General features: G+C 38.5%; 1 protein-coding gene across 1 annotated transcript in view; it reads right to left on the reverse strand.

Annotated features, from left to right (window-relative positions):
* GALNT18 (polypeptide N-acetylgalactosaminyltransferase 18) overlaps positions 1-25,195 on the reverse strand; it is a gene marked incomplete at its 5' end in the record, with an annotated part of 121,647 nt that overhangs the window by 38,969 nt on the left and 57,483 nt on the right. Inside the window, 3 exons of the mRNA XM_085317091.1 lie at positions 4,850-4,945; positions 9,377-9,514; positions 14,764-14,949. Coding sequence (XP_085173217.1) covers positions 4,850-4,945; positions 9,377-9,514; positions 14,764-14,949 — 420 coding nt within the window. The remainder of the gene's footprint in view (positions 1-4,849; positions 4,946-9,376; positions 9,515-14,763; positions 14,950-25,195) is intronic.

A 25,195-nucleotide genomic window follows, 5' to 3' on the forward strand; every position in this document is an offset into this window, starting at 1 on the left:
GGTACCTTTGACTCTTCTGTTGCATCCACTTACACAAAAGTCATTTCTCAGTCAATAAAATGCTTACTGATTCCTCTGATTATCTCTAATACTCATAAAAGAACTTTGTTGTTTTAGAGTCTTCTTGGCTCTTAAGTTTTCAAGCTATTCAAGCTGTTAATGTTCTTCCTTCTGAATACTGGTATCACTCAAAAGAGGTGAACTACTCTTTCAACAGGAGAATGCACGGAATGCCCATTTTTATCCCCTCAATCACAAGCACTTTGCAAAATAAATTGTATTTAATATAACACTTAATTGACTGATGGTACTTGCTTATTAAACACTAGGTATAAAACTTCGGATAATGCAGTGCTCCATGCCCAGCAAAGAATCTTCCAAATTATCATTCAGGAATAGATCTAATGGAAGTGACACACTGTCAGCAGTGTGCCTGCACGGTTACCGGGCTGGTCACAAAGCAGCTTAGAAAACGCCCAGCGTTCAGTCTCCGGAGGGTCCCAGCTCTAGGAAGAGAATGCAGGCAGGCCTGGGACGTGCGCTTACTGCAACTACAACTAAACATCTTTTTCTGTGCAAAACTGGGACACTGCTGGACTTCTTTTCAAGGTTGAAGCCTGTTTGAACTGTAGCTTGGCTTCAGCAATTGGCTTTAGGAGTTTATTTCAATGGTAACAGAATTAATCCAGTACCTTTACCCTTTTATGCATGAAACACTTCAAAAAGCAAAAAACCTATGACCTCAYGTGAACTTTGTTATGAATTGTTTTGCCCTGATTTTTCTTCTGTCTCCACCCTTTCTGTTCCATTTCTCTCCTCTTGCTTTCTCCTTATTGCCAGCCCACCTCATCTCCCAGTTTTCTGCTTCCTCAGGGCAYTTCCTCAAGGCAGAGGGCATTCCCCCAGCTGTCTCCAAAGTACTCTCCTTGGCCCAGGACCAAGGGTTGCTCTGTTTTGCCTCTGAACTGTTCTCATGCAAACAAAGTGAGGTAACATGGAACAGTACAGTAGGAAACCATTTTAACTATTATTAACTATTTTCCTATGCTGCATTTATCAACTATGTTAGCTATTTTAACAGTTGCAGAAGTCAGTTGTGCAGCTGTTTCAAGAAGCAGCAGCAGTGCCCAGCAGCAGATGTGCCAGGCTAAGATATACACTGAAGTAAGCCCCTTTCAAACCTTTCACCATCAGCACACCAAAGGAACCAGGAACAGTTGTTCTGTCCATCCTTCCTGCAAACCTAATGGCTGCCCAATATCCAAGGTGGCAACAGAAGTAATAGCAGTGACAGAAGCAGATGCTCAGCTGTGACGGTGATGTGCTTGCTGACAAGTCTCGGAAAGGACTTCCAGACAAGGAAGTTTTCAACAAAATCTACAAGTATCTTGGCAATATTTCATAATGGAAACACTCTTACTAACATTAACAAATTATTAGTGATCCTTTAAAGTCATGAGATCACACTGCGGAGTGGGCACCCGTATTTCTCCCCCCCTCACCCCCCCCCCATGGCTTAAACGTGCGTGTTGCTTTACTCAGTGGATGATACCRTAACTCCTGAAAAGTCCAGGCTTCTGAGGATGAGGACAAAACATAGCTACCTGGGAGACACCCACTGAAGACAGAAGGAGGATGCAATCTCGGGTTCCAGTTTTTCGAATGCCCTCTGTCTTTTTAGGCCAAACAAAATACCCTGTTGTGGAAAATTGTTTCTCATTGGTAGTATCAGAGGACTAAGAATATGGACAGATTGTTTTCTGATTTTCCATTCTATCCTACTGTTCAACCACATGTAAGGTTTGCCTCAATCTTTCTATTTGTAGAACGATGATACAAAAGAAACACAACAATATTATTTGAGGTTGCTACGTTAAGGGTTGTAAAGTACTCTGAGATACCTGCAGGAATGAACTATGAATTTGTTAATGTTTGTTACAGTAGACATACGGAGTGGTTTATTGAAAAGCTGGGGAACCTCTGAAACAAGAATCTAACCTTTATTAATTCTGATGCCTCTTCAAAATGGTACTGAAACTGTGCCAGGAAAATGATTTGCAATCATTTCATTGCAATATTTGATGCAATAGTTCCTTGCCTTTTTTTTTTTTTTAAAAAAAAAAAAACTTATGAAGCTATGCATGCTGCTCTTCACATTGTCTGCAAACAACGGAACTTGGATTTCTAATGTCAGGTATGCAGTTCCCTTTCTGTTGACTTAAATTATCCCTTTCCGTGCACAACATGCTAAAAGAAAACAGTAACCATATTTACCATTCTGGAACTATTACTTGATGTCAGTAGCTCATCTAAGCCATTTCCCAAGAAGAAAGCTTAATGAGAATTCAAAACAATTTCAAAGACATTAGCAAAAAGAAAATTAARTTTGGTAAACCCAGCTTAATAAGAGAGGCTATAGCAATGACTAAGAACAGCAACTTAAGCTGCAAATGAGGGAATTGTTCTTGGCAGCCAGATCTATTAAGGTGCTCCAGGCTGGCTGTACATGTGCTAACTCTAAAACTGTAAGTGGTGTACGCTGCAACAGCAAAGCTCCGTACCAGAGCTAACAGCAGCATCGAAACCCTCACTCATACAAGCAGCCCTGAATCATGGGACTAATCTTTTTGGCTGATCTGTTTGCTAAGGCTGCCAGCTGGACCAGACATATATAGTTTTTAATCACCACTACTTTGAGAATAAATTTGCATCTTAACAATATCTTCCATGGTCACTAGTAAATTCACTAAGATTAGGAGTATTTATTCAAATATTTCCAATATGCTAGAGAAAATGGAAGTGGCTGCAGCTCTGCTTAACCAAGAGATTATGTACACACAACAGAAATCTCTAGAAGTATGCTGAATCAATTTTATTAGCGCTTTTCCTGTTTCTAATTTAATCTCTAACACAGAGCAAGACTGTACCCCCTCTTCTGATGAAAGTTTTCCTTCATTTTTGGGATCTTGCTCACGTATGGGCTTTTTTTTTTTTTTAACTACATAGTTGCTTACAAAACAATTAAATCCATGTTAATGGGAAAGAGATGCAATTAACATTGTAAGTCTAAAAGGAGCAGAATCCTGTCAAAAAAAGTTTCCCTTGCCTCTTTTCCCTTATTTGCCCTTATCTCTTTTATACAGAACTTAGCTGACATTCAAAAATAGTTCTTGATATGGTAAATACTGAACAAAGGTAATTGAAGTTACTCTCTTTTGTTGTTGTTTGCCTCTTAACTATAATTAAAATCCTTCATTTGAATTTACAGGCATGCCTGCAGTATGGTGTTATCACAGATGATATGCCAGAAGAGAATTAYGACTCCCTCCCAGAAGATGAACAACAACAGCTCTGGCTCGCAGGTAGATGCTCAGGAAGAAGGTGGATGCGCAGCTAACATTGAGGACTAGCTTACAAACCTCTTGGAGGAAAACAGCAGTTACCACGTAACTATGTGACAAATATGCCACAGTCCATGCAGCACGCGGGTGGGGTGGATGGGGCTTTCAGACATTTTTGTCCTCATTTGGCTTTAGGACTTTATTTCAATGGTAATAGAATTAACCCAGTACCTTTACCCTTTTATGCATGAAACACTTCAGAAACCAAAAAACCTGTGACCTCACATGAACTGGTGGATGGGGCTTTCAGACATTTTTGTCCTCATCGTTCGTAATTTACTCAAGCCCTGTGCCACTATTGATCAATATTACAGACTCTCCATGAAGGAAGCCAGCACAGAACACAGTCACAGAATGTGCAACTTGGCAAGGTATGTAAGAGGCATACCCAACATTTCATCAGGTTCCTGTKTCCGGCTCAGTAAGCTATCCAGGCACAGAGCGCAGTGCTACCTTTTTGCTCTGTGTTTGTTTCTGAGGTATTAGCAGGATTCCCTTTTGCGGCAYAGCCAGATCACATAACTGACAATACCACGGGTAAAGCCACGTCCTGGAATGGTTCTAAGTGAAGAGCAACAGGGCCTTTYTGAGAAAGCAAATACAAAATGTAATCAGAGGGAAAAAAATCATTCAAACTAGAGGGATTTTTCAGGTCTCCAATCACTCCCACATTTATGTTTTCTTTATGGTGTTTTTGCTTTTGCTACTTCTCAGCATCAGATAATTTGCACATCTGTCTTTGACAAGCATGTTCTGGCCCATGTAAGATACTACTTTTATTGTCAAGATTTGCATTTCAAATCTTACAGTAACCCACGTGAGGAAATACTATGTCTTCAACCCCTTGTTTGTCAAATTAATAAATGTAGCTGTTGTATAAAGAAATTTAAAGGCTTGGAGTCTTTTGTGCATTCTGAAGTAACAGGACAACACTAGAGAAAGAAAAATGGAGGGGTAAAAGAGGAACTGGACAAGAACAAGGTTTGGATTTTGACACAACTGTACTGTGCGAAGATGGCTATATATTTCAGATTTGTGAAACTGAGTATTTATACAAAGTAAACAGAAAAAYTGTTGCTTCAGATTATGTATAAATAAACTGTGTGTGTATATATGTACATAAAATCACTTAAAATGTATTGTTTCTATTATGAGATGCACAAGTAAAAATCAGAAATGAAAGCTTTCACCAGCAAATCTGGGTCACTGCTTATCCTCATATCACTTAAAATCTTTTGAAATGAATAAAGTAACTTCTTTGTCAAAGCACTTAATATACTAATGATTCTCAGCTTATGGCATAAATAATGTTCTGGCTTTCTATAAAGCAGCTACTAAGCAGCATAAGGAGGTATTATAGCAGAAAAACAAAGACAGGTACAAAATGGTTCCTCCTACCCAGTCTACTAAGAGCAGCAGCGATACATGAGATCATCAGACAAACTAACCTGTGGTGTCATTCCATGGCAGATATAAACGATTGGAATATTCTCTGTATCTGGCCCCTGATCAAGGCACAAATCACTTTTCAGGGAATTCTGTAGCTAAAAAAAAAAAAGTAATTGCTTACATTTCTTTGCAATAAATCGTGTACTTGAGCAAGTATAAAAATACTTGTTGGAGAGAAAATGTTTGAAGAGAAGCACAGAAAGCATCTAGGTTAAATTTTTCCATGTAGTTAATAAACTACTGATTGCAAAAATGTCGCACAAGCTTTCAAGGAGGGTAGACTTCAGAAAGCCTTCAGAGACAGCAGTCATTCAAATATGAAACCTCATGCTTCTAAGGTATGCATTATATACAAAAGACTTAATCAAACAAATTTTTCACCAGTGGGCTTTCAAACACAAGAGAAGTCCTGTAACTAAGCTACTTTTCAGAATCATTCAGGAGATTATTATAATTTCTAGAAATAATACAAAAATATCACTTCTGCTGACACTTGGGAGACTTTTTGCCAATTGGTATGCACCTAGCTCTTTCTCACATTCACATTCAGCAATTTAGCTGTRAACAGACTGCAAAGCACTTGGCCTTGTTCTTCACTAAGTGCCCTGTGTTTCCTATACAATGCTGAGAAAGAATTTTCTTAGAGAAGTTCTAAAACGAGCACAGATGATTAAATGGTCTTTTTATGGTGTGATGCCACAGCTGTGGGCTGCAGGCCCATGAGCATGGATAAAGGTGTTTAATGGTATAAGGTCAGTTCAGAAAACAGAGAATTGTCTGAAAGGAGAGGGTTAAGAGCTGGTGCAGTTTGCAACCATCTGTGAGTGACTGAACAGTCCTGTCGGCTGTGTCCAGGATTCTCCTCCAGAAAAAACAGTCACTRTGTTTGAAAAGGAAGGCCAGAGGGGCACCGGCATGTAAGAACCGTGGACAAGCCAGGGACTAAAGCCAGACAGTGAATAAAATCAACAGAACTTCTTTTTACAAGATTGCCAAACCCTAACTCCAAACCTGACTCCAACAGTAGCCTGGACAAATCTCAACATTAAGGAGAAAATAAGCGATCAGTATGAATACAAGCCTTATTCTTAGCTGCAAGCCTGTAGAATTAAGTAAAGTTTCATCTCTCAAACCTTTACATTCCTTGGCCATAAACATAACCACAACTGTAACTCCAGTCTTAATCAGATGTTAGCTGACACTCTTTTGGCCCAACTGACAGTGCTTTTTCCTAACTCCAAAGGTACTGCAGAATTGAGAAAAAAATTGGTCTCCAAGTCTCTACCCTGACACCAATGCTAACCTTATCCATATTCCACAGCCCAAACTTGAAATGAATAATGATAAACCATTTTCTTAATTCTCATGAACCTAATACTCAGGAAGCAAAGAAGTTGACATTTTGGATGCCCATGTCCTAACTCTAATCTGAGAAATAAGAAAGGACCACTGTATGACAGAAATATAACACAGGCAGGTATTATTTGTAATTGACATTTACTCTCTTTACAGTCAGTGGTCTTAACAGAATCTAGCAATAAACTGAGCTCTGAAAACTTTAGATTTCTGTATGATACCCTAAACTCGATGTTTATTTTACCTAGGGGATAAATATATAAATTGTATGTGAATAAAAGATCTGCCTGATAGGAATATCATCATTTTTCCCAACTCTTTAGCTTAGGCTCGGATCTTGCAGGGACAGGGCTCTAGAAAGTCCCCACTGCTAAACCTGGCCCCTATCCCGGGAACCAGCACAAGGATCCTTAGGAGCTACTAGGCCCTGGAGATGACAGTCCATTTCCAAGCTGGCGGCCCTGCAAGGAGAGAGGGAAACTAAATCCTCAGAACTCCTGGTTCTCAAGCCATCATTTCACCACTAATCCCAACTCTGCCTTCTAGCATCTCCTYTTCCTGACACTGCAATCTGGAAGTTGTAGATTCCCCAACTCTAATTCTAACATTAAAGGCAAGCAGGAGACAAATTTGTATAATTAGCTATTAAAAACTGTTCGCTTCTTATTTCTGTGGGCCATCAAAAATCTAGAGATAAACTAGATCCTTGAATTATTAGATTCCAGAGTCATATATCTAACATCAAACCTAAGCTCTATTATATATACTCTAAAGAACAATACTGACGTTAAAAATCAGGCACCGACCCTGACTGATGATAGTAATCTTTCTAACTATGTCAGCCCTACAAAACCCAGCAAGAAAAGGGGCTCTGGAAGCTTTAATTTTCCCAAGTATAATCCTAACCTCAGAAACAACAAGGAGACGAATCTACATGCTTAAGAGAAGCATAAATAATTTTCCTCTATGGCAACAAACAGTGTGCTKTTGGCTTCTGAAACTACCACAGATACACTAATTCTGTAAGCTCTGAAATTGATACCAATGGATATTTCAAGTGAAATAGTTTAGGATGATGTAAATAAATAGGCATCAAAAACCCAAGGTTTTTAAATGAGCGGCTGTATGCTCTATAAGTATATGGCCTTCTGTGCCTAGTTCTGTTCTGTCATACTTGACATAGGTCCTTGCTATAGATAAAGCCTAATATTACACTGGGATACCATTGCAATACCTGATTTCAATACCTTTCAACACCGGATTGCAATACCTTTTGAGTAAGACAAAAGGAAAACTACTTCCTTTCCAGCTTTTTGTTTCCAGATGATCAAACAATSCCAATTCATATGGCTTTTGTAATTATTCAGCATTTTTAAAACTAATGATAATGTTGTAATAACAAAATCTCTATTGTATACAAAAAATACARACAATTGATGAACAGAAGTACTTAGACAATCAGGAAGCAGCTGGCTTGCTCYGAAAGATCCTGCTATTCTCCATTATAGGACATTCGGACAAACAGAAAAGACATGAAGGAAGACTAGAGACCCAAACACTCCATTCTCTCTAAAGATCAGGACATTATTTCATGCAGTGCTTCATAAAATAGTGTCCCCTTATCTATACAGATACTTCCCTATAGCTGTCCTCTATTTCTTCTGTGATACTACAAACAATGAAATAAGGGCTACTCCTCCCATCTTCCTTACATCATGCAGCAAGCTAGGAAATGTGCTGCAGAAGAGAGGCTGTATTATATGCACTGTTACGCGGTACTTAAAATATGCACATTCTGCTGACAGTGGGGTCACTATTTCTGTTTTTTTCTGTTTGTTTGTTTTCTATATTGTCAGCAAGGAACCTTCAAAGGCTGGTGAGAAAATCTCTGCAGAATAAAATCCTAGAGTGCCCCTTGTGCGATTGCCATTTTGACCTCTGCAATGCCAAGTCAATCCAGAGACTATTATTCAGCGAGTATCTTAGCTATTGCACTGGTCTTCCTTTTTTTTTTCGTCTAGTAAAATTTGCACATGCAATCACGGATTCTTTAGCCATTTGTACCTAAAATGAAAAGCATGCACCTGTCAGCTGCTACCCTTCCTTTCTCCTTAGGAAACTTAGGACTGGACTAGATCATGGCATCACCAGGAACAATTCCGTATATCTGTGGAATAGGCCCCTTGCACACACACCTCATTCTGATRCTGTTCTGAGCCATTTTGGAATTCACTCATCATCTCACCCATTTAAAAATGATGATCAGCACCTTTGTTGGAAGCAGTTTGCTTTCCTTTTTGGCTTGCATGAAAAGCCAGTACTATAATTTCAAAATTGATTGTCAAAGGAGTCATGGAGCTTTGTGGGGCATATAATCACCTCAGTTGCTAAAACAGAGCAGCTGCTCTACAAGACCCTCAAGGGTCTTCTCAGAGCCATACCAAAAACTGCACAACTTGTTAAGGCTTCTTTTTGAGGGGGAATGTCTCAAGTCAAATCTTTCAATTGTATGATCTTCTCTTTATTATTAAGTTTCCTAGTTGGAACTTGCATGCAAAAGATGCAGTTTAATTCACAGGACTCAATTCTTGCAAATGTAACACCAAACATCGACTCTGAAAAGGATGTCTCAGCTCTACTAGCTTGTTATATGCCAGTCTTAAGTTACTATGCTTATCTTCTGTGTCATAAATACCTGTCTTMTCTGCTTATATTGCCAATTTTCTAGGGGCAAGGATTGTCATGGCTTTAATTAGCATAGTGCACTAAATTCTAATTTCAACAGACAAGGGTACTACTGTCACACAAGTACTGATAACAGTTATCCTAGATACAAACATTTGAGGCTCAAAATTAAGGTTGTGCAGCTATATTAAGGAGTTTGCAGTTGAGCCTAATAGGCTCCAAAACATCTAAAAAATCATGCCTTCAAAATATCTGAATGGAATGCAAGCCATGGGGTGAAAAAACCAGAAAAGATGATGTACAGAATCCTGCATTAGGAACTACAGCAACACAGCAGTTTCTGTCAACTAACCAAACAACTGAATGAGCGACTTGGAGTTTATCTGATTCTTTTACTCGGAGCCAGGTATCGTCTGCATGAGTTTCCACTGTTATACATTTTCCTCCATCTTTTTTTAAATAATAAATGTAAACAAGATCCTTACCACTCCATAGGCAATAGTATTGGAATACATTCTCATTTCTGGATACACACTGACAAGATACCACCGGAAGGTCTTGCACTGGAGCTTTTTCCTCAAGGCCTTCCTCTCAGAAATATCACCAATATCAATTCCAGAGTCCTGCACATGAAACAAAGAGCAGAAAAAAAATTTATCAGTGATACAGCTGTTTCTGTATAAACCAATCACTCAGAGTCTCTCAACTGTTCTACTCCTTGCAAAGGTGATAATCATCTGTAACGACCAGCGTTTGGTTGTGAAGTGATTCTGTTACCAATATACATTCCATAAGCATTCTGTGCAAATATGATATATRCCAATGTGTTACGCAGGTCACCACCATGGGGTCTCGTTCAGAGTCTGCTTTGGTCAATGGAAACACAGCTATTGACTCCAGTAGGGTTTAGATCTAGCTTCCAATGACTGTAACTGCTCTCTAATTTCCTGGTACTTTCCAAATGCAAAAGTAATTGGCAATAGGTAACAAGTTGTCCTGGAAACAACTTTATTGTTGGCATCCCACTGTGGCCTAATCAGTAGAGTATTACTTTCTGGCCATTTCCAAAGTCTGGTTTTGCTGCTTCACTGCAAAGAGTAACTCTACTCACCTTTCTGAAATATCACTTATTAAATTTCTATGGTAGTATAAAAGAGAAGTTGCTATTTTGTTAACAGTGTTTGCAGAATCTTCCCTCCCCTAATCTTACGCTCTTTTAGAGTTCTAGCTAAATTAATTTCATGTGGCATACTTCTTTGTACATCATAAAATGTGAATTTTGTGAAGTTCCTGTATATAGAAATCAGTAATTTATCAAGTTAAAAATCTGCAGCAGAAATTTTCAGAGGAGCATCTCAGTGCAAATCTGTGGCTGCTATTTAACAGGGAGTAAATGAGATATTTTGCTCTACGTTGTACTCTAACATTTTTACCTCAGAACAAAACACAGGATAAATATACTTTCATAGGGAAATCTTACAATCTGCCTACTTATAACACAGACTTTACTGGGTCATAAATGCCCCAAAGGTTTTTCAGCCACCAGATACATGATTTTAAAATAACACTAAAAGCACTGAATTCTCTTGGCTCGATGAAAAGGATGTCTTTATAGGTGTCTAGTTTTCAGAGCTGCTGAAACAAAGACTGTTTGTTGCATCCCAAAGCGTTTAATTGGCATTAATCTGAAACATGTACATTTTACTATGGAGACATTTTCTGACTGATAATAAAGTAAAATTGACTTGCACATTAGCAAAGCATACTAAAAAGTAGTTAACTTAAGTCTGGCATAAACAGACATAACTACAGTTGAAAATAATAATGACCCCCCCCAAAACCTATATCATTCATAAAACCTTATGGGAAACTGCTTGTTAAGCTATCATTTTTCCTGACTTTCCTAGCAAGTGACTAGACAGAGCAAGAAGCGGTAGGATGATGCAGGAAAACCAGCTGATCCTTCAGACCAGTCCTGCCCCACGCACCGCTCTGACTGCACTGGGGTATCTGCCACTTGCATGCAAGGAACGGAGCACATGGCTGCAGACGTGCAGCTCGCAGCACTGAAAAGGCTTCCTAGGAGCGGACACCCAACCGGTCCGGTGCATCCTTACTCCTTTCTCATACAACTCAGCCTGCATCAACACTTGCTCTCCCCTCAGTTTATTGCATGAGGTAAGAAAGTGTATCTGTGGCCTCAGTATCAAAGAAAGAATAAAAGCTCACACATAACACACTAACACAGTGACATCGTCGGGAACAACTGAGTGTGTTCTCCAAAGCCGAGAATGTGATGGGAGAGAAAAAGGAAAAAAAAATACATAGGGCAGGACATGGGGAGACTATACCTCCTGCTTGTGGCGCTTGAAAATTTTTCCTTTGGGTTTTAAGCACTTTTCTGAATYGATTTAGCTAAGCAGTTATGATGCAGGATCACCATGGCATCTGAAATCCCCATTAAAAGCTTTCAGTACTTCAGAGCCACACACAGACATCCCAGGATGGCAGTCACAGCTTACTGTCAAATGAGTCAAATTCCTTATTATTAGCTCTCAAAGCATAAAATCTTTGGAAACATCTGACTGTTTTCACAGGTCTAGTAAGCCTTCCACGGAAAAGTACGTTGTGTGGTTAATATTTGGGATTAAACATTTCAAGTCATGATTGCTACAACTAGATACGCTTCCGTTATCTATGTGGCCCCTTACCGGTGTTCCAGACCCCTGTTTTGCGCTATCTCATCAGCGTCCAGCTAGAGATTTACTGCTGCAGTTATCCTCTTGTATAACAGCCGGTGGTCATTCCGTCCGTCTGTCCACTCTGCATSCCTCTCACTGTGGTGTTTCCACATTGCTTTCCTTAAGCTCAAGCCAAGTTTGATTTGAATATTGTCTCTGGTTTGTATTTCACCTTCAATCTAATCTTGGGGTAAGACAGATGAAATAGAAATACTGTCACCCAGTCAGGTATCTAAATTTGCTCTAATCCATCCCCAGCCTTTCTCATTCATCATCTCTTTGTCTTGTCTACTAAGCTACAACTGTCCCACAAGTTTTAAGTTATTTTTTAAGTTGCTTCTTTACACTGAACACTCGTTCCTACTGATACTTCTATACCATCACGAGGCTGCACTGATCCTAACCTTTACACAACTCTTGGGATCATAATTTTATACTGTATTTGCCTTTTCCCCTTTAAAGGCCAGACGCTTTCCTTAAACATGTTGTTCATTCTTGCTGCTCTAGACTCAGTTCTGTTTTAGTGAAGTTCGGCATGGGAAAGGAAGAGAAAGTCCTAGATCCTTGGAGCTCTTCCCCTGACTCTTGGCACCAGGCCTTGCACAGATAAAACAAAGATGCTTGAAACAGCTTTAAATTCTATGACTGACTTGGGAAACACGAGCACGTATAAGTCTGTCAGAACAAAACAGAGCGCCAGTGCTCGCYGACCTCCTTCCTTTCCCTATGGCAAATGATGGAAGCTGGATGTACAACACTTAAATGGGCTTATCTGTAAATGACGGTTCCCAACTGAGAGGGAAATTTTTTGCTGATCACCAAAGTCCTGCATCTCCTCTGAACATAGTGCAGCAATTACCAGGAATTATCAGGCTGTGAGGCCTCTTGCAGCTGTGCGAAAACTGAGCCATTTCCTAGTGTGCTTTTAAAAAGTACCTGGGCATATGCATGCTTTTTTGTTTTTCTGTGATAGTGAAAAAATAAAAATGAAGGTATTTCATGCTAGGTTCTGTACATACACATAGTAACAGATTTTTCCCTAAAACAAAGGCATTTTGTTGCATAGGCTACCAATATTAAAGGCTGATTTAGCCTTTGTCATCATCTCCAGCTTTTGAAGTCTGTACTAGTGTTCAACAGCAGTAGCCTTCGAGAGATGAAGAGAGAATATAATCTACATTACAATTTATTCACGCAAGTCAGTGCAATGACTAGTACATTTGCAGTGGGAAAAAAGACAACAGATTGAAAAAATAATTTTTTTTTTAAAAAACCTGCAAACAAAAATCAGTTTTGGCAGTACAAGATCTACCATGCAAATATCTTGATGGACATGGTGACCTGAAGAAATCACTTCAATTTGCAAATCTCATTTATATTTCCTTTGTTTGATCAATCAGTTTTAAAATTTATTATAACAAGCCTTACTCTTTTCTGATGTATCAGCATATTCAAGGCAGTTTCACTTAACCAGTAATAAACAATAAAAATTTATCTTCATATTTTTTATGAATTTGATTTCTAAATAGCGTTCAAATCTTAGCTTTGCACGAGATGAAACATCACCATCAAATCTCGACTAATACTAGACAAATATGCACAAAACACAAATCCTAGTTAGCAAAAAGAATTTCTGAGCTCTGCATTAATGCTATGTTTGCAAATCAACCCACTCAAGAACAATCAATGAAGATCTAACGATCATCAGGAAAATAACTAAAAATAAAAATGTACACTGAAATTCAAAACTATTACTTGAATTAAAAGTAAATTTGATTTTAAATTTTTTTGATATAAAACAAGTAACGCTATCTTCTAGAAACATCTTTTTCTCTTGTCTGCATTGCTGTGAGACAACTCAAAACAGCGACAATTCATGGATAGTTCTGACACTATAAATGTGGAGCTCTGACTTCCAAAAAGGTCCCTTCCCCTTGCCAGACCACAAAGGAAATTTTACTTGGCACTTTCATGGTATATTATGTGACTAATACACTTTTTCTAAAACCTGAACTAGGCTGACAACTTCCCCATTCTGCCTTAATTATCTAATTTTAACCATAGGGAAGGGAGGGAATTATTGAAAGCAGATGGTTCAACTTCAGCATTCATATACTGAGCTGGTTTTCGTTTCTGATCTTTTTCCTTGTTAAATAATAGATAGGAAATACAGCTTTTTACCTTTTAGAACCACAAATGGCAGCAAAAGCAGATAAAGATTTTACAGAGAAATTTTATTAAAGAAATATAAATTGCCCATTTGTTCAGGCTAGAATAATTGCTTTTAATAATGATGAGAATGAGAACTGCATGCTGTAAATCAAAACTCAAATTCATCTACTGCCATGGTTTCCAATCTCTTATGCTAGGTGGGTCCTCAAATATGTTCCAGAAAGAGGCATAAGACAACAGTCACATTTCTCATGAGCCCCATTAACAGTTCATAGATTAAATACCAGTGACTACAGAAATGAAGAGTAACTAGGATCAGATGCCAAACCGAACTCTCAGGCTTCTTATCCTACAGTATCTTTCCAGTATAACGAACCAGACATGGCTCAGCTATGGTAAAGATAACCAGACAAATGGGTTAAAAGGAAGTTGCAGCTAGATTCCTGCAATATGTTATGGCATATACCAGCCACTCTTATTCTGATGTGAAATTATTCATGAATGATAGAATCACATTTTTATCAAGAGATACAAACACTGCTGTAAGGAGGTAAAACTCTCCTTACAATTTTGAATTTTAATTATATCTGACTATAAGTAAGAAACTTAAACTCAAAATAAAATGTGTAATGTGGATAAAATGTTTCTTTTTTCTCATTCTTGCAATTACTAGTTTAAAATCTTGCAGAGTAATCAGTGAGGATGGTAAAAAATGAATTTGACAAGAATACTCATTTTGATGAAGAAATTCACTTTTTTAAGGAACCTGAAGATAAAGGAATTATCTCTAGAATAATACACAACTAAATATAAATATACATGTAAGTATGTATAAACATACTTACATACATATGCACATATGAATAACAAAATCATCACAGAGAATCAGAATTCAGAATAGCAGCCAAAGCCCAAAGCATCAACTCCAAAGCCTCCAAACACCAGTCTTCATGACTCACCTCCTGGGGTATGTTCCACGCCATGTAGACATGACTCTTAAATTCATCCATCCAGACTTCAGCCACCCTCAGTGCATTTCTCCGGACATGAGCAGTTAGATCTTCTGTGTATGGCTTATGGGCTCTTTCAATATGGGCAATCCTGGAGCAAGGTAGAACCTCAACACTTCCTCCACATTGCCATACCTACAAGGAAGGGAAGACACCCTGCTAATTAAAGCTCCCCACACCTCTGCTGTCCATCAGTATACGGAAATACACGGAAATCTTTTTATTTCTATTTATCTATGTTAAAAAGAATAATAACTCAGGGTCTATTGGACTAGGGAGAATGTTTTAGACAGTTTTGAGAAGAGAGAATTATTATCTTGCCTTATTTAATTAATTATTACCACTAATTACCTTACCACAGAATTAACTACATTACCAGTAGCCTCTCAACACAATCTTCCTGGATCATTTAGCTATCTTCAGTATTATTAATAAAATAATTTGTAAGGCACTCAATACAATGGCATGTGGGTTCAAGTTTTAACAGCTTGCAGACATTTCTCTTAGATTGTGTGTAGAGCCTCTCACCACGTACAGGCCCTATTGCAGAATCCAGAACTAGCCTTAGATAACAGTGAAACTAAGTTAATGTACAGGTCACCAAAGAAGAGGTATAAGGTCACCAAAATTTCAGGCTTTAGGAAGACCAGGAAAATAAATGCATCTTAGGCTTTGCTTTAAATATAGCTCAAAAAGGAATCAGATTTATTTCTTTTGAGGAGTGCCAAAGACTAGAATTTCCTAGTGAAATAACTCTAGGAACAATTTCAACATGCACAACCATTGTAAGTGATAATACATATAAAATGCAGATGACTGTATCTGCTCAAGTATATTTCAAGCGTCAGAGTTGAGCTAATGCCTACAATATTAATCATGAGTATTGTATTCATTTCRAATTTCTCTTTCTGCTTTCAGCTAAAGAGAAAACCACTTCAGCAGGCTCAACAGTCAGTGAAGTAGCTAAATTCTTTTACACAGAAGCTCTTTTTTCTGTGCCTCTTGTATTATGTTAACTTCAGAACAAGATCAAGACAGTGCAATCGTGACAGTTTAGTGAACACTGCTCAGGTAAAACCCAGATGTGTTCAAGCTGTTTGATCCTGCTGAACAAATACCTCAGTGTCTCAGGAACAGACTTGCTCCACTGAGAAGCGAGGGAGTTTGCCTCACGATACTGCTAATGGAGATTCCTGGCACTTGGTATCCTATACCAAGAGTATTGGTATCCTATACCAAGAGAGTAAAAAATGAGAGTGAGAGTGTTCCTCCCCGGCTTAGCCAGGCCCGAAGAGACCGCAGCCGACCTCCCTCCCAGCGAGCCGGAGCCGCGGGCTGGCAGAACGTCGCTCTCTGGAACCGATCTCAGACCCCTCCAGGTCCGACCGTCCTATAGGCATATGCTCTGCTAAGGAGGCACTTTGTTCAGTCATTCATTTTATATGTTTAGACATCTGGCTTGAATACAGCATTTAGGCGTTTGGCAGCTCCTGAGAGCAGAAGAATGTGGCACGGATTCAGAGTGTTTACAAAGCCGTTTCTGAACTGGTGCCTAATTGCAGGCAGCATATGCTGGGAGAAGAGAGGCAGCCTGGGTGTTCGGAGCTCTCTGCAAGATGAGCTCTCCCATGAACCTACTGTAAAATCAAGAACGGAGCTGAAAAGATTTCAGCATGTCTCTGTCTTAAAAACTTGGAATCCCGTAAGAGTAAACAAACCTTATCATAGCCAACATCGCAGCAAATTTACAAGATGATCACAAATATTGGGAAAGAAATGAGTAATGGATCTGGCATTGAGAATAATCTGAAAAGAGCATTTGTGTTCTGTCTTTCTAAATCTCAAATAACACGGTCAATGCAGTTTAAAGAGCTGTCAAGAAAGAGTAGTTTCTCAAAGATCTAATGCTAAATGGTTCAGCTACATTTCTTAATAAAGATTAAATATGAAGTATCATCAGCTAGTGCTCACACAATGCCTGCTTTCAATCCAAGCCACTTCTCAGTACAGCATTGACAAGAAGCTAAAAATTGTTTTAGAGTTATTCACTGTACACTGCTTAAACTCATAACAGGAGAAACAAGGAAGATGTAGAGACAGACAAAGCTTAGCCCATGACAAGACAATCCACAAACCGCATGCCCTGCTATTCTGCCCAGCCTTTGCGCATTTTAACTAGGGATGGCCCTCATCCAAGTCTGCCATGTGAACACCAAATCTTTTGCAGGAATATCAGAGTCAGATCAGAATCCCATCTCCACAACAAGCTGAGCCAAAAATTTCACTGCCTGTAATAAGCTGAATTACCACGTAAATTTCCAGGATCTGAATCTGAGGAGTGAACTCATCTGTAATTTTACTACTTATTCAGTAATCAGCAAAATCTAATTTGACTTCATAATGAAGTCATATGTATATTCCAAGGACATTCTGAGATGAAAAAGTCTTTAGTAGTTTGGAAACAATTACCACTACCTGAGTAATTTCCAATTAATCAAATCTCTTGGCCACTCCTTTCTCTCAGACACTGTCAGTCTTTGTTCTTTTTCTAAAGACTAATTAGTTGCTCTGCAAGAAGCATGGATTCACTTAAAAAATTAATGCTAAGAGGGAATTGTCAATACAGAACAGGCTGGCTATATTGATCAGCTTCTAAAACAAATTCTGTTGTTTATAAGCCGAAAGTTCCTGCAATGCATGAAAATGTGACTAGCATATACCGAAACCAGTCTAGAGGTATATGCTAATACTTCCCATATATCAAAATGAATATAAGTCCTTTAATTAACGATTCTTTTAAAGAGGAAGAAATTAGACACAAATGTGACATGGGAGCTGGGAATCAGCTTAAGTTAAAGTGTGCATGGAGCTTGCAGTTGCAGCACTGAACAAGTAACCCCCCCTGCAGCRGCAGGCTGCAAAGCCTTGCGGAGCCCTCGCGGCACGAAAGGAGAGGCAATTCTGTATAAGGGCAGGACACACGGTCCTGGCTTGCTCAGCTGGGACAAGCCAGAGTTTCCTGCTCCCCAAAAGTGTTCTTTGCCCAGAGAATTACAGTAGGGTGAGAAAGGTCTTTYGCCCAAATTCTTCATTGCACTCATGGACAACTTAGGCCAGTTGTCAAGAAAAAAATTTGTAGGGAGGCATCACGGTGGGATTTTCAAATGAYGTGAAACTCTCCTGGAAACCTCAGTGGATTCTGAATTCCCAGCTACTCGAAACCTGTGCAAAACCTCCAGCCAGTGGAATGAAGGGTTTTGCTATCCCTACTGTACTAAACACTGTACTGAACACAGTACGTGAATACTAAACACTATAACATGAATGACTAGTTGCTACAGAAAGCTTTAGCTTTTCTTCATTCTTCCCTGGTTATAATTGAAATAAAAGAATCTCTTGCAGCTAAACTAGGAACATCTTTTCATTCTTTCTTCCTTTAGATGGACTTGAATTTGGCTGCTTCCATCTTCCTCCTTTACTTGTGGCACTGTTTGTGTTCCAAGCCATCTAACAAAGTATAAATCTTACATCAAAAGAGCATGGAACAGATTCATTAATTAATCTGAACTAGCACTTCTCATCAGAGCAACAATAATATTTATCTTTGTCATTTATAAAATATTTCTATATTAAGAAATACATTTTCTTACACTCAGCTTAAAACAAGCTTTTGTGAAGCCTTTTAGAGTGTTCTGTTCCTTATCTCATGAAATTTTTATGGAAAGAGATTGTCTTTRTAGTTAAGAAATAGGAACAGGAAATGTGGGGTCAATTCCTCACACATCCACATGTTTCCCACACGAATTCCAGAGCTCATTTTTTGCTATTATCAGTAATCTTTATTCATACTTTATTGGTACTGAATAGCACCTTTTGAATTCTCTACCACTGTCGCTTTACATGATGACTATATTTACCAAGGTTTAAAATAAGTGAAGTCTTTCTAGATTAGTACCAACAACTTTAGTAGGAAGTCTGAAGGTAAAACAGCTCTATAAAGATTTTAATTTTTACCACAGAGCATAGTTCAAAGTAAAAAATTGTATCTCTGAATAAACTGCTGCTGCAATCAGTAATACTTAATGACAAACCCACTTACACAAATTGAAGGAAAAAATTGAAAGGATGCATTTCCTAAACTACGCTTTAAAGAAAATATACCACCTTTTCCTTTCACCCATTAAGATTTTTTTTTTAACCTATGGTAGCAAGAGCTGAAAATTGTTACTGATAGCATCAATTCCCTGCCAAATACCTAAACATATGTTTACACTTGTCATAACAATATATGATTTGAGCACCGTAACACAATAAATAATGAGAATTCGTATTTCATTCTGTAAAGGCACAAATTGCAAAGCTGAATCAATGGAGCTGAGGTTTTGTCTGAAGGCAGAATCCTTAGAAAGTTTTCAAGTGTGAGGGAGCGCATACCTCTGGGAATATTTAAAGTCACTGGAGAAGCCCTGGCAATACATATGTTTCCAGTTTGTTCTTCTTTAGAGGAATTTCTTTTAGGTTCTGTTTCTGCTGGTTTACTTTGCAAAACCAGTTGTTCTTTCAAAGAGGTGTCAGAATCCACTTCAGTGTTCTCAGTGCTCTCCTCCAAAAGACTACCTTAGAACCAGTTGTTTATTCTTGAATTTCCCGAGGCRGTTCATATATTTGATACAGCCCCAGGAAGGACTTACAAAGCTTCTTCCTCTTGACAGAGAAACTATCYAAACAGGCAGAACTCCAGAAGAAAAGCAACAGGAATAGCACCTAGGCAATTTCTAACACCTATGAAGTTTACAGATTGAAATCAGCAGAGCCTATGACCTAAACTAGGGAAAGCAAGTGGAAAATGAGAGGAACATCACATGGATACAGAGAGTCCATTTGAAAAAAGGATAGGGGAAGTGTGTCTCTCTTTTTTAAATCTTTACTTGTTATGAGTTAYGTGGAGAACTTGGCCAAGCTCTAAGCACTGCTTACTGCTGATTTATTGAACACAGATTTAGACGTAAGTCGTAATTGTGGCACTACATTTGTGAATTTATGTGCACTGAGGTTAAAGCAGCCATGGAGAACAACTTCCTAAAATCAGAAAACATGTTCTTCACCACCTGCCATTGCAACCCATCTAGAACAGGCTGAGAGGGATGCCTGCACGAGTGAAGATAAGGTCTACTATCGCAATTCCAGGGGCTTATTTATCCTTCAATAGGTATTTGATTTTGACCTTGTATAGGCTTTACAAAGTGTAAATGAATTATTAAGCTTATGAAGAAGGCAATTAGACAGACAGACGGCATGAGATTTCCTTGGACAGCTTCCCGGAGGAGGATTTTGTTTAATATTACAGTAGAAACTATCAAGTATGATTCATCTCAGAAACCAAGACTAAACTTTACTAACCAAGATAATCACACAAACACATGCAACTATGGTAGTGCCTGAATACRGAGGTAAAATCAGCACAGGAACAGTCACAGAAATGGAAGACGGAAAAAGAGAGTAGGCAATACAGGTGTGGCACAGCAAATCTGCTGCCACCTGCCCTGTGTTGCAGGAATAAAGCACCTAGGCACTGGGCACTCCAAAGAAACGGCACGAGCAGGCCAGCAAGGGAATCAGTAAGGCACCAGATGGATCCTTCAGCRTGCGGCAAAAGCTTCCACCCTACTACAGTGATGCCACCATCCCTCACTCACCTGCACCAAACAGGGCGGCRGCAGCAGCGTTTGCACAACCTCCAGGGTGGGGCAGAGAGGGGTCACTGACACCTCCTTATACTTCTCTAACTTAATCTGGTGATAATTTTTTAAAAGCAAACTCCATTCACCTCTGGAAAATTTATTTCATTAAACAAAGTCTCTCCATTTCTATTTATTTTTGTAACCCTGTCCTTGAGTAAARCCTTTTCAATTGCAAACATATTTGAATTTGCAGGTTCAATCAAAACAATTACAATTCTGAAGCTGATCTCTCTCTCTAGTCTATAATTTATACCTCCTTATAAAATGATATATAACACTTCTTCATTAAAAGGGTTTATTTTATATCTCTTTAGTCACTGGGTATTCTTTTCATGTTATGGTAGCTTAATCTATTAAAAAATAAATCCTACATGATGTTGAGCAGTTTATTAGCATATACTGCATTTGTTAAATTTGTGTGTCATGCAGTTTTTTCAGAGAACTAGTATGACCTTGTTTGAAACTATCATTGCACTTAATTATTTAAAAGTTCTGTTTGCGGTCTAAGCAGTTTGTTGGGATTTCTCAAAAAGCTGAAGCATTTTTAGCTTCTGTGAAGACTGCAAAAGCCAAAATTAGAAGAACTCATTAAAAGTGGCCTGAAAAAAAAATGTCAGTGTGAATAATTACTACTATGGAGTCAAACAAATAGTCACAAATATCTTCAGCATGCCTTTGGGGGATCAATTTAACACAAATATTTGTGAATCACTCCACTTGAGCTGTTTTTTGCTTTTTTTAATTTTGCCATTATCATTACTCATCTACAGATGGCCAATAATGAGCTTGATGCTTTACAGGCAAGTAGTATGAATGAACTATTTTTATCCAATATGGTGAGGTGGGTGTGTGATCGTTTTGTGACTCCATTTTTGCCTTGGTATCTTCCCAGCTGGCTGTAGAAAGCACAGGGAGAGCAGTCACCCGCACAGACCGCTGACAACAGTGCTCTTGTTTCTAGTAGTACACAACGGCTTTTGGATCAGACCCTGAGAAGTTTTCAGGTTGTCATGTGTATTTGGGCAACTGTCTCTGTAAATCTAAAAACTATACTCAGTAGATCATATATGTCAATCTTTATTTAGGTGATAGCTCCACTGACATCAGATAAACTTCACTATGTTATCACAACAGTTCAAATAAATACTGTTTGATTTGGCTAACATTCCCCAAAGTCAGCAAGAAACCACAGTTTCTTTATTCTACTTGTACTGAAGAGACTCCTCTTGTTGAAAAAGTCTGCCCAAACAGCAGAATTAAACACAGAGTCCTGGGGTAAGTCAGTTAAATTCAGAATTAGAAAATCAGAACATAGGTGGGCAGGAAGAGAAAGAAAAYAGCGTGCTTACAGAAGCTATGATTCTGGTTTACCCCCTGCTTCTAGACACTGAATGGGCTGGAAAAGAGAATCATGCCCTTGGTGGGTACCACTGCAGAGTGGGAAATAAGGGTGTTAATGAATTTCAAGAGATGCCTGTCTGTAGTCACAGCTCAAAACAATATGCATAGAGTAATCAGTGACTGAAGAGAGATCTTTAAAATCAGTTCATTCATTTTTTAGCTAGGATACAACTCTTCCTTAGTTTTAAATTCCTGAAAGCCTTTGAGGTTTTTGAAGACTATTCTACTTTTCTTCATCATACAAGCCTACAAGCAAGCACACCTATTTATCTGTGACAGCTGCTTTTTTTCCACACTCAGGTTGAAAATCTTAATGTGAAATTGTAAGCAGCCTACAAAAAGACACTTCCTCTCCAATTTAAAAGAATTTTGAGTAGGAAATAAAAAGGTTTAAACATAACTAGAGCTGCTCTCAATGTTTAAAATATAAATTATTTCTTAAATTTTTTTGAAGTTCTCATTAATTGCCTCATAGACTTGATTTCATATTAATTGTGCCTTTATAGAACACTGTCATTGAAAAAATAATACATGTAAAGATTTTCCCCATGTTAAATTGTCAGTAGTTTTTCCCCCTTTTAGTTAATTGCCTCATTATGTACTTTTTAAATTGTTTTGTTCTGCAGGGATTAATTTTGCACTTATYTCTAAAGCTGTATAACTTTTACAGTGTATTGTTAAACTATGTATGCTGTGTTACTGTTTTATAATTGCAGAAGCTATTCTACGGCTTATGTTACTAGGAGATAACATGCTTCAAGGGTCACTGAAGGAATAAGGCTTTTTTCAACTGTTTTTCAAATGCATCTATCTCACTGCTAGGCACAACAAAATAACTGTGACACACAAATCGCCACATTGCCAAGTTTAAGTCATAAATATGAAGTAAAAGAAATCACCTTTCACCATTAGAGATGAAAAAGCAATAAGTAACCAGATGACCAGCAGTTTAGTATTTATACAACAACATACTGTACTGTCCATTGTTTTTGTTTTTGCCTTCCTCTCCCCCAACACACCTCTACTGAGCCTGATCAGTGCTGTTAATCTTGCACTTATCCTAAAGACTCGATTAGTACCAAAAGACCAAGCCAAAGGTGCCGTAACACGTGTAAGGGTGTCTGGCCTTTGCAGCTCTGACCCAAATGTGTTAGGTTGTCTTGGACATCTAATCTCTTCGTTACAGCACAACAGTCCGTTYCCCTCTTTCTCACAGGCCTTTCTCTAGCCTTTGTCAGACTACTAACACAGCCTTACAGTATTAAAAGCTCTCCAACTTAAGCCTAAATTCCCACCAGATGTCTCCTCAGTTCCCCATTACAACAAACACAGCATAGTAGCTTCGTAAATTAAACCATGAAGAATTGTGGTACCAGAAGCTAGAATATCATCTGCAACATGCCACAGCTCGAAAGTCCAGAAAGGTATGAGACATGAGGCTTTGAGGCATAATAACGCACCAGTTAACTCGCATCTTACCTGAATCCACTGATTTTTATGTTCATATCGGCTTAAGCTGATTTACTTCCCTCCTTATCACTGTAAACAATTTCCTTTCATAAAGCATCAAGATGTTTGTATTACTGTCCAGTTAGTAATGTGGGACCACACAGGCATAAACAGTATAAAAAATATCTGTCAGAAATCTTCCAGCTTCTCTTCCTCCTTCCCTGTAGGGTATAGTGATGCCACACATCAGCTGATCTGTATTAGTCGTTTGCTTTCCTGTGTGAACTGCTAATAAAATACTCTCACCTCAGAAAGTGGAAAAATGCAAAAAATGATTCATTAGCAAACTGATAATGTCGTCTGTATGTATTAATTACATATGTTGTAACTGCAGGATACCTGCTGAGGCATCCATGGGCAGAACAGGGGAAAAAAGTATTCCACTGGAGATGTGACACAAAAATAGACCGGCAACAGAAAGCCAGTTTCTGTTGATACCATGGTTGGCACTATTTGGAGGCATGACAATTTAGAGGCAATTCTTTCTTTCCTTTTCAATAGAGGCTATTTCTTACGGTGAAATGACAGGCTTGAAAGTACAGAATTTCAGTCTGTGTCATCTTGGGATGTAGGTTGTTAACACAGTGAGGTATCTTCCAAGACAAACTTAGCTTTAGCAATAACTCTGGCCATACTGAAAAGCCACTATTGGTTATACAGTATGCTAGGCAAGTACTTAAGATGGTACTTGCAAGGAAAATTTTTTTCTTGGTAAAAAGGTAGGCTATGAAAAGTATTGACTGCTTCTTGTAAGAAGAATTTGGTCTACTTTTTAATATTTTTCTTGCAGAGTTCAGTCTGGAAAGAAATGATCTCTTTCTAATTTACAAAATGAATAAAAACAGATATTTTCAATGTAAAGCTTTAATGCAATTTGAATTTAAAGCTTTAATGTAAAGTTAATGAGAAATCAGTATTTTAAAAAGCAATATTTTAAATGTTATCTAAAAATAGCAACTAAGAATATTTGTATTCCTGTATTTTTCAGTTCTCCCCCTTCAGGTATCATCAATCCAATACTGTTGGACAGCCCCTGTGATCATATTGTAAGGAATTTTTATTTAGAGGAAATCAGGCCCCAGTGGGAAGGGCTGCTGTCTACTTACTAAAATTAATTTTAAAACACAGCTATAAGACTACAGCAAGTAAGAGTGGCTGAAAGTGTAAGACTTCAGCAAGTGTAAAGGGCATCTAGACTCATTTTTCTGAAAGGAATCCCGAGAATGTCCACACTGCTCAGTGGAGTGTAGTGAAAGGCGTCCCAGCAGCAACGCCGACAGGCTGCTGCGCACACATAATGCATTCCACCGTTCTCCCACTAGGCAAACAGATTCAGGCAGCAGTTCCACAAAACAGGGGCTTGGTGAAAAAATCTCCCAACTTTTTTTCCAGCCTACAGTTGCTTCTACCTTTTGGCATGTCAGCCTTTCAATGTTCCTAAACCAACAGTTTGTGAAGCAGCATGGTAAATCACAAACTGATTAGCATTAAAAATAATCCTCCAGGATTAAAGAAAAAAGAGCTCAAATGTAAAGGTTTATTTCTGAACTAGAGGTTTTCAGAGACACAGGGTACAGTGCACCCTACAAAGAGCTACACCGGCAGAGCCAAAGCAGTGGTGCAGTATAAGGGTGAGAACAAGAGGATGGGAAGGAGAAGCACGAGAAAGCTAAACCTGCATAGCTGCTTAAGGCAACATCTACAGCCTAACTTCCACTGGACAGTGTGCA

Source organism: Rhea americana, unplaced genomic scaffold (genome assembly GCF_003343005.1).
Source record: "Rhea americana isolate MKP2758 unplaced genomic scaffold, rheAme1 scaffold_49, whole genome shotgun sequence".
NCBI lineage: Eukaryota > Metazoa > Chordata > Aves > Rheiformes > Rheidae > Rhea > Rhea americana.